Source organism: Cajanus cajan, chromosome 10 (assembly GCF_000230855.2).
Source record: "Cajanus cajan strain Asha chromosome 10, NIPB_CcT2T_4, whole genome shotgun sequence".
Classification (NCBI taxonomy): domain Eukaryota; kingdom Viridiplantae; phylum Streptophyta; class Magnoliopsida; order Fabales; family Fabaceae; genus Cajanus; species Cajanus cajan.
The window spans coordinates 21,980,318-21,991,108 of NC_138526.1; the positions used below are offsets into that span (position 1 = coordinate 21,980,318).

Below are 10,791 nucleotides of genomic sequence, written 5' to 3' on the forward strand. Positions count from 1 at the left end.
AAATGAAGTTTTTCATTTGTGATACTTAATGTTGTAACACTCCAAGTTTTCTAAAATTATTGAAAGGATATTTTGATTAATTAAAGTAATTTTATAAAATATTTTAGAGGCTTTTAATAATCATGAGTGCTTTTAATAAATGTTTGTAAAATTGTTTTATATAATATTTATTAGAGAAATATGTATTTTTATGATATTTTGTTATATATAATATTTAGAAAAAATATATTTTTAATTATTTATATAATTAAATGTATTTTTAGAAAATATGTGTTTTATGGTATTGTAATATATATTGTTAATTACTATTATTGTATTTTGTTATAATTATTTGGACTAGTTTTAATAATTGTTTTAATTATTTTATATGTATATGGATATATTATAAAGTTTTATAATTAAATGATTTAATTATTTTATCATGTGAGACAAGAGTTTTGTAACTAAAATTAATTATTTTTACCTATTGGATTAAGATGGGGTTAAGTTTTTAAAAAAAGGAGTTATCTAATCAATTTTTTTATTTTACGCTTTTAATTTTCTTCCTCTACGCACTTTGAAGGCTTGGGAGAACCCAAGCTTGTAGGAGAGCATCTCGGAGATTTACGTTCATCTTCTAGCACTCATCAAAATAAGGTAAGGGTAGAGTGAGTAATCTTGCTCTGAACTTGAGATTATAATTAGGTAATGAGATTGACCTTGAATCACCTTTATGTTCTATACATTGTATGAGGAGGAAATATAACAGCCCGATTTTCACAGATTGTTTGAGGGCCCAAAGGCCCAATAGGGGTGATTAGTAGCCCATAACGGACCGTTCCCAAATTGGAACGGGCCGTTCCAAACTACTAAAATGAGAGTGATTTTGTATCCCAGAACGGACCGTTCCCAAACTGGAACGGGATGTTCCAAAATACAAAAATTGTCTACAAATTTTAGATAAGAACGGGGCGTTCCCAATTTGGAACGGGACGTTCCAAATCACCAAAAATGCCTAAAACCCTAGTTGAGAACGGGTCGTTCCAGATATGGCCGTTGTGGGTTAAGTGCAACCCTAGAACGGGCCGTTCTAGTTTGAGAACAAGTCGTTTTGGATGTGAATTTTACACATGCCGTCAGAGTCTAGAACGAGTCGTTCCAGATTTGAAATGGGTCGTTCCGGCGACGCCTGATGCCTATAAATAGAGTGCTCTAGCACTCCCAAAAAGCACACCTTTCATTTCTAACTATTTTTCTTCTTTTCTCTCTTCTCTTCTTCTGCACTCTCTGGAGATCGAGGGGAACCCAGCGGAGGAGATCAACCAGATCCTTAGTTTCAGTTACTATTTATCCAGGTACGGGAGAAAGGGGAATTATTTATGTGTAGGGTTATATGAGGAATTGGGTAGAGGAAGAGTCCCTTAAGATTATGAGTAATTTTATAATTATTTCTGTTTGAGAAATTGATGATCCCATTAGACTGTATATGTATTGAGGATTAGAAATATACTAATAATTTGTAAGAATGATGATCTGGGAGAGAGAACGAAATTGTAGAAAAGTGCTTGTGAGCTAGGTTTTGGAACAATTGGGGCTTTTACTGTTTATGTTAAAATTATATTAAATTGATAATTATATTGATTATTATATTAATTTATGAGATGTGAATTGCTTGAGGTGTATGAAACCCATTATTTTGGACTTATCTGATGTGTGTATGGAATTGAACTATGAGATGTTGTGTGGAATGTGAATGAGATGTGATTGTGGTTCTTCACACCTATGACCAGGGGTGAGCACGGCCCTAGGTTAGGGGTAACGTGACCTTGGCACAGTGTTATATCAAGAGTGAGCACAGTCCGAGATTGTTACATGGGTATCGTGACCTTGGTTAACATGTCAGGGGTGAGCACGACCCTAGGTTAGGGGTAACGTGACCTTAGCACAGTGTTATATCAGGGGTTAGCACGGCCCGAGATTGTTACATGGGTATCGTGACCTTGGCACAATGTTATATCAGGGGTGAGCACGACCTTGGATTGTTATATGGGTATCATGACCTTGAATAACATGTCGGGGGTGAGCACGACCCTGGGCTAGATATGCTACAGGGGAATCGTGACCTTGGCACAGTATTATATCAGGGGTGAGCACGACCTTGGATTGTTAAATGGGTAGCGTGACCTTGACATAGTGTGAAGTGCAAGATTTGTGATGATTGGTGTGATTGAGAATTATGACGTGATGACGATGCATGATTGATTGAAATACGATATGTTGAAATATTTATGAATATTAAGTTATAATGAGTTATGATTATGTTGTGTTTTTCCTTGTGTGCTTTCCATATAGATGTTTTCTTTTCTTACCGTACAAATTATGAATATTTTTGGTGAGGAAGATCCGGCTACGAGTGACATCTAGAATGCCAACATTTGAATTGTGGGTATGCTCTGATATTGTGACATCGGGGCAGAGGATTTTTAGGACATAGATTTTTATATGGATTTAGAATTGTAAATATTATTTTGAAAACAAATTGTAAACTCTCAAGTTTTATTTTCAATTATTATGTTGGTTATTGATAAATAAATATGAAGATTTTATGTGAACCCTTTTACCAACGTTGAAAATTTTATTCTTTAGTTTATTTACATGATTAATATTTATATATGTGTTGAGGTAGTAAAGGTGTCACAGGAAACCTAATTTATATATACTCTTTAATTTTTGAAACAAATTAGTTATAGAAACAAAGAAAGAAGAGTACACAAAACAAAACTCAATAAAGATTTCCAAAGTAAAGAGAAAAGGAAAATGGTATGTACAATTTGTCTCAAATTTGCTTAAGTTTTCGATGCAAAATATTATTATTAATTTTAAAAAATAATATATAAGACATATGTTGGATCCCACATTAATAATAATATACTTACCTCAAATCTGTCTCAAACGATATTATTATTAATTTTAAAAAATCTCACTTTAATATTTGTTTTAACTCTAATAATATGTTGGACAGTCCTTATTTTAGAGTTGAGAAAATGTTACAATAGTTGCCCTGGACAAAGAGAAGATTGGGTCTCTTGAAGCCCAAAGACGAGGCTTCCCAACAGAAGGCTGAAGAGCTCCAAATTGGGAATGTAAACAAGATTCAGTAGTTTTGCCATTGGAGAGAATACTTTATGTTTAGAATTAATTTATACAGGTTAGAATGAGAGAGAAAAAAGGAGCAAATTTTAGAATACTTAACAAAGTTTAACATAAATGTGCATGTCTATTGAATTACTAATTTAATGTGAAAAAAATGATTCATCAGTCATAATTTAATAGGATAACGGTAAAAACAATACATATAAAAATTGTAAAACACTTTAATTATTATTATTATTTTTTATAAAAGTTAGAAGTGAAAAAGGAATAATTGGGATTCCCAGAGAGAATGCAATAGGTGACCAAATATACCCAAATGCAACAATCCTCCATCTCAAATTAACTTATATAATTGGATTGATCGTAATATGCATATAGACAAATAGCATTTGTGGCAAAAACCATCTTAGGTAGAAGGGTGTTTCTAAATGCATCCAGTATTGCCCAATATTTGATTAGCTAAGCTTAAAAAAAACACCATTTTCAAGCTAAAATTTGGTAACAAACACAAATACATATGGGGTTGATAGATTTTTTTTGCTTTAAACTCTATCTCTTGTGGACAATGAAAAAGATTTCTCCTTCGAAAGTAAGAAATTTTGGTGAATAATCATTTCCCTTTCTTATTTAATTTTTAAGTGAATTTTTAATTTAGTGACAACCATGTATTAGGCAATGACATTGTAAGTCAAGGTTGTGAAGAAAGAATGAGTGTCTTGGTTGTTAGGTGGGATGACGAAAAAAATTATGATATAAATGAAGGAGAGGAGGGAGAGATTCCCTACCTTATTGTGTACCGAGGGTTAACACACACATACATAACTCCAACAAAAAAAATAATATGACACATCATACTTTATTAATCTAATTAATAAATACTTGAAGCATTAACTTGATTGATGAAATTCATTTTAAGAATTTACTTTTATTATTATTATTTTTTAATAATTTTTGAAATTATTTTAATAATATCTCATATTTTTAAGAACTAAAATGATAGATCATCCACAAATTAAAAAAAATGATAATTCACCTTTCCATTAATTATTATATATAATCAAATATAGAAAACAATAAAAGAATAATAAAATTAAATATGTACTCATACCCTTAAATTAATGTTTTTTATTTAATCATTTTTATACTATATCTATTATACAATCATTTAATTTAATAATTAAATCTATAACATAAATATATAATTAAATTCTTATATCGATTATCAATTATATAATAATCTTAATATTATAATAACAATAAGACATGACATATGCCACTTATTAAATAAATGTCGTGCTTTACACAGGTTTAAAAATATCATGAATAAAAAATCTTTATAAAATTATAATTCTTATGTAAGAAATGATAACAACACATTCCTTAATACATTTATTTGTTAAAATTTATTAAAAATTATAAAATAAAAATCATTAAATATAATACGAAACCATCAAATTTTACAATTTTTAATTTTTAATAATTTGAAGAAAGTGTATCAAAACAAAAATTGTCAGAAGTCAGTTCCTAACATTTTTCTTTTCCCGACACCTATTGCTCTAAAGGATAAGAAAGTTTTTGTTTATCTTAATTCTTAAATAAGCTCGAATTTGAATCTTGTGCGAGTGTGTATATATGGAAAAAAAAAATGATCATTAATCTTTTTAAGTGCGTCTGTTCAGCTTGATTCGGATTGTTGGATCTAAACTACCAAAAGTGTAAGACAAAAATTTTTTTGAATTTTTTTAATCTCAACTTTTTATTCATTCACCTAATGTGAAGCAGTATAACCTTAAGCTAATATAATCTCATGTTACTAATGATCACAAACATATTGAAAACACATTAAAACTCATCTCTTGCATGCATACCCTGAAAAAGTTAAATAGAAATTTACATATACCGAATAAAAGTTGAGAATATCTTTCATCTTCTTGCAATTAATAGATAAGCCAGGCTCAAGTGATTTGCAAAAATCTCAGTTACTACATATTACAGTAAAGGTGGAATGGAACTCATATTCAGGCAACAGGGAACACTCTAACTTGATCAAGAACAGGACCACAGAGAGAGCCATAATCATCAATTCTGGTATGGTAGAAGGAGCTGTAGAAAGTGAGTCTGGTTCTTGGTGCAATTGCTTTGAACCTGTAGCTCACAGTCTTGAATGTGCCCTTTCCTTGAGATTTGAAGGGAACCTTAAAGGTATCTTTGGCAGCAAATGCCTCAACCATCATTGATCCATGGCACCCATTTTTGGCATCTCCAACTGAGAATGTGATGTTGTAGACTTTGTTGGTGACTGTTCTGATGACTTGTGCAATGGCACTTTCCCTGCCTGCCACAAGCTCCACTGCTCCAAGTCCAAATGGGACATTGAAGTGCTTTGAATCAATGAACTTCACAGCCTTGAGGGACTCAATGATCCAACCAGGGAGAGGGGAGAAGCTATCTTCTTGTTGGGGAGGGAGCAAAACACCATTGGTTGAGTTGAAAATTGGGAATGGACCCTCCTCAAACCCAGGGTTTTTTACCAAATTAACTGCAATATACCATATAGTGGTTTTATTAGAATATCAGATTTGTAGAGTTTCTCATATAAGGCTTAGTGAAATCAGATAGTTCATATTCCATATCTAACTAACAGTAATGATATTCTCACTCCCCAGTTTTTATTAGAAAAGATTGAGATGTGAAATCAGATTTGTAGACTTTCTCGTATATGCTTAAGGTTTGTTTGGATAAAACATTAGTAAAAGATATAAAAGAAAATTGAAATAAATTTTTTCATAATCTAGTATTAGCTTATGCATAAATTTAAAAAAAAAAGTTTAAAGAAGTTAATAAGAGAGTGAATTAACTTATACAAAAACTAATTTTAATTTATAAAAAAAATTTATTTCATTTTTTTTCTCCTATTTTTCTGTCTTATAAGTGCTTCTAGATAAATTTTCCTGAACAGACCTTAGTGAAATCAACAATTATATTTTCATGCCCCATTTTTTAAATTGAGTTTGTCCCTCTTCCTCCTTGTTAACTCAAGGTGAGGGAGAAAGGGTAGCCAAAAAAACATAGAAGATTGAGATGTGGGAAAAGCAATTTTGTTCCTGGCTAAGGTAAACATCATCCATATTCTATAAAAGCAACTAAGTTTTCATTTTTGATAAAATAGGACCAATTAGGGATACACTGGAAATGTGATGGCATCATGAAAGACCAAAGAGCATGAAATTTTTGGTCATCTGGAAACTCAGCAAGTGGATTAATTCATGGATTTCTACAGCTTTAATATATGTTAAAACTGCAGAAAGATCTACGTTTCCATTAATTTGTAACATGTATTCAAATAAGTCAGGTCCAAAACTAGAGTAGCATAGCATGTGGAAATGTTTCATTACCTCTTGTAGGCATTGGGGGGTAGAACTCCCTAATAGCAATGGCATCCAAAAGAGGGCCACAAGATGGATCTTCTTGAACTCCAGGGTTGTGGAAAGTCACTTTGGCAACATTAGAAGTGGCCTTAAATCCCCAAGCAATAACATCACCATTGAGGCTATAAAGGGTCTGCAAAGGAACATCACCAGTCTGTGGAGGCACAGTGATTCTCAAAACCTCATCTTGTGCACAAGTCCTTGAGGCCCCAAGAATTAGAGCATACAGTTGACCAGGTTTGACCTTAATGGTTTGGGAGATTGAGGCCTCATTGCCAAGCCTCACAGCATGGATTCCATGAGTCACTGAGAAGAACATGCCTCCAGGTTGGGGACCCCCTGAGACATACTCAACCAGACCATTGATCTCCCATTTGGGCAAAGCAAATTTCCCAATGAGCTTTGTTTTCTTAAGGTATTTGGGGTTTGGCTGCTCCTCAAAGTTCCCATTTTGGAGGTAAGCTGTGGAGTTAAAATTACAAAGAAACACACACACACACACAAAAACCCTTCAGAATCAGTATTATTCAGTGCACATAATCAGATCTCATGTGTAAAAAGTAAAATGAGACAGTGTTGATAGTATATTCACTTCTTATTTGAATTAAAATATCTCATTAACTTACTAATGCACTTCTACTTTTCCACTGCATAAAGTTGCTCAAAAGAGCTAAGTTGCAACATACTCAACAGATCTAAAGGTTACCCATAAGAAATGTAGAAGAAAGGAACCCACATAGCCATTCAAAGAAGCAAAACATTAGTAAAAATGGACAATGCAGAATCAGAGTGTTAGAATGTAGATTTAAATCTAGCTTAACTTAACAAAACAAAACAAGCTTATAAGAAAAAAAAATTGTTACTCATTTATATACATTATTTTAACTTTATTTCTAACCTATATGAACTTAAGTTTTTCCAAGTAAAGATAGATCAAATGGGCATTAACTCAACTCAAATTAAACCAAACAGATCAAGTTTTTTTTTTTTTTTTTTTTTTTCTTTTTATGACATTCCTATGCATCTTAAAGAAAGGCTCTGAGATGAGAGCATTACCTTCTGGTAGTCTAGGCTGAAGGGCAGCAAAAGCTGAAGAAGCAAAAAGCAAAGCCAAAAAGAGTGTTGATGTAAGAGTCACTGCCATTTTCAGGGCAAAACTGAAGCCAGAAAGAAAAGGGTGTGTTTGTTGCTCTGGAAGAGAAGTGGATGAAGCTTCAGTTGGCTTTATAGTGGAAAGAGAAAATAGACAGTGGCATAATAATGGACGGAACTTAGCAAAAATCACGTAGAAAAGTGCATTAGGGGGGAACACACACATGATTTGTCTTTAACGTTCTGATTTTGTTTCCAACCGCCTTTTTCTCCACAATTCATGCTTTGAAAATTCATCTTGCAATTTCTTCTAAGGAAGATATAAAACTATAAAAAATAAAATTATGTTATTATATTAATGTTTCTTTTATCCATTGCATTATTTATTAAAAAAATAATCTTTAAAATTTAATTTAAATTTGTTTTTACTCTTACAAATTTAAATTTAATTTTTTTAGTTCTTCCAATTTGAAAAAAAAAAAATTTAATTCCTCAAAATAGGTAACATTATTGTAATAGATTGAGTCAAACTGTGCAATATTAATTAATGTGATGTTTAATAAAAATAATAACAAGAATAAGTAGATTTTGGACGATAAATTTATCGATAAGAAAATTTTTCTGGCAATTTCAAAAATAAGCTTTGAACATAAGTAATTAAAATATATCTTTTAAAAAATTATAAGCATTAAGAAATTAGTTTTAAATTTGAAAGACTGAAAATAAATTATTTTCATATTTAATAAATTAAAAACATATGTAAATTTGGTTAAATATTAATTTTCAATTAAAAATATGTTATATGATTTATTGGGAAAAAGTAACATTTCTCGAGTAAAAGAGCATAATGTTGCAAATCAATTATACATAAAAAAAAAATGCTGCAAATCAATTCAAGTTTTTTATTTTTATTTTTATGAATAAATCAATTCATGTTTTATTAACACTTTTGTTCAACAATTTATGATGTCGGTGGTTATTTTTTAATCACTTTTCGGTTTCAATCTCGGGTATGAGAATCCGAAACTGCACGAGTAAACTTCTAGATCTATCTTCTTCTTCTTCTTCTTTTTTTTTTTTTTTTTTGGGTTTCTTGGTTTTATCAGTGAATTATTATTTATTTATTTTTTCTGATCATTGCTGATTTTGGTTTTGTAATCCACGTGATGTGCTTCCTCTTTCGTAAGAAACTCTTAAATTATGATTTGGATAAAAATATATAAAAATAAGTGTTTGTCCAATAATTTAGGACGTTTTAAGCTAAAAATTAAGCATGCCTATTTATAAATTATTAATGAACTAATAATTGTTCAGTAGGTTACTTTAACTGGTAATGTAATGCTTGCTTGTATTGTGAGTTTAAAAATCTTCATTTTTTAATAGCTTTCTTTTTTATTTTGAATTTTTTAATAATATTAATATGAAGTATTTATTATAAAAAATAATGATTAATTTTTGTTAAAATTCATAACTATATATGATAAATATTTTTGTTCAACATAAACTTTTTTTGTTCGTCCTTGGAGTATCCACTGTCGATAACAGTGACTAATGAGTGAGATAACTGATCCCAAAATTTAACATGACTGCATAAACAAGGTAGAATTCGAATTCCTAACTTTACTTAAATGTGAATCTATTTTATATCTAAAATAAAAATTAATTTTTACTTAAATGTCACATAAAAAAGAAATTGTTTCTCCAAATTCAACCATAGCATTGTTTACTCAACTACCATTCCTCCTAACCCTCGAAGAAATCTTATCTCCCTAAGCCTACTTCCCTTCTTATTTTTTATTCGTTTTTTAAAACCCCATTAGGAGTTAGGTCACCCAAACTCGAGTTTTCAATGGCGTTATTTATTTCTATTTATTATTTTGTTTCTTTTAATTTTATAATCTTAAACAATTAATTATATAATTATTTTATGTTAAATAAATTATCAATATAATATATTAATTCACATAAAACTAATTAACATACATTAAAATATTTAAATTGATTAAAAAAATCGTGTAAACATGTTTTTTTATGTGATCATATAATTTATAATTATTTATATTGTTGGAATATTAATTGATTAAAGAATAAAAAATATCGTGTAAACAATTTTTTTTGGTCGTGTCATTTATAATTATTTATATTGTCGGAATCAGATCAAATTGACTTGTTCGATAGGTTGAATCAAGAATCGATTAATCTGTCGGTCTAGAAAAACCATAAAATATGCATGTGAAAGAATCGGTTAAAAATTAGATGAATTGAATAAAAATAGGTCAAGAATCGGTTTAAAAAAGTGGATTAAATCGATTTTATTCAATTTCTAATAGAATTTTAAATAATTTTATGATGAATAAATAAATATATTTAATAAAAAGTATAAATAAAAATAAATTATATTATTTATTATTTTTACTAATTTTCTTATAAAAATATAATTTAGTCATTCATATTAGTTTCTAATTTTTATATCATGATATTTTAATTTTATTATATTAATTTGTAATTTTTTTACTCTAATATAAAATTGTTAATATATATTTTATTTTATTAAAATTGAAATTGAAATATTATATTTAAAATTTTACATGCACTTTAAAAATATAAAAATATATAAAATGATATTTCATTTTAATTTTAGTATTATAAAATTATGATATTAAGTTTATATAATATTATTTTATGTATCTTGAACCAATATCTTGACCGGTCTACTGTAAAAGCATTGATAATTATCGTACCATTTTAGGTATCATTTCGAAGGTATATTTTTGTTATACATGTAGAATATAAATGAATTAACTTATGTTTTTAGATATTTTTGTCATAAATGACCAAGTCATCTTAATATTTCATAAATCATCGATGAGTCAAGTTTTTTAATCATCGATGATTGTGGGATACAATTATTTATATAGGTGTGTGACTCTTTCAATTTAGTGTATGTTATTCTTTTTACTATATACTTTCAATCTTAAATCATCATCTCATCAACTATTTTAAAGAGTTTATTTGAGTATAAGTTACAAGTACTTTTGAAAATTCTACTAAAAATAAATAACACTTTTCAATAGAAAACCTCTAAAATAATATTTTTAAACTTCAAACAATTTCAAAATCATAAATTATTATAATATTT

General features: G+C 29.2%; 1 protein-coding gene across 1 annotated transcript; it reads right to left on the reverse strand.

Moving 5' to 3' along the window:
* Positions 1–4,963: 4,963 nt before the first annotated feature.
* On the reverse strand, positions 4,964–7,843 carry LOC109797967 (protein TEEBE). Its single transcript, XM_020358150.3, has 3 exons — positions 7,617–7,843; positions 6,528–7,022; positions 4,964–5,671 (listed from the first exon to the last, which is right to left on the reverse strand). Exons 1-3 carry the CDS (start codon positions 7,702–7,704, stop codon positions 5,151–5,153), a joined length of 1,104 nt encoding a protein of 367 aa, XP_020213739.1. The 5' UTR covers positions 7,705–7,843; the 3' UTR covers positions 4,964–5,150.
* Between the last annotated feature and the right edge of the window lie 2,948 nt (positions 7,844–10,791).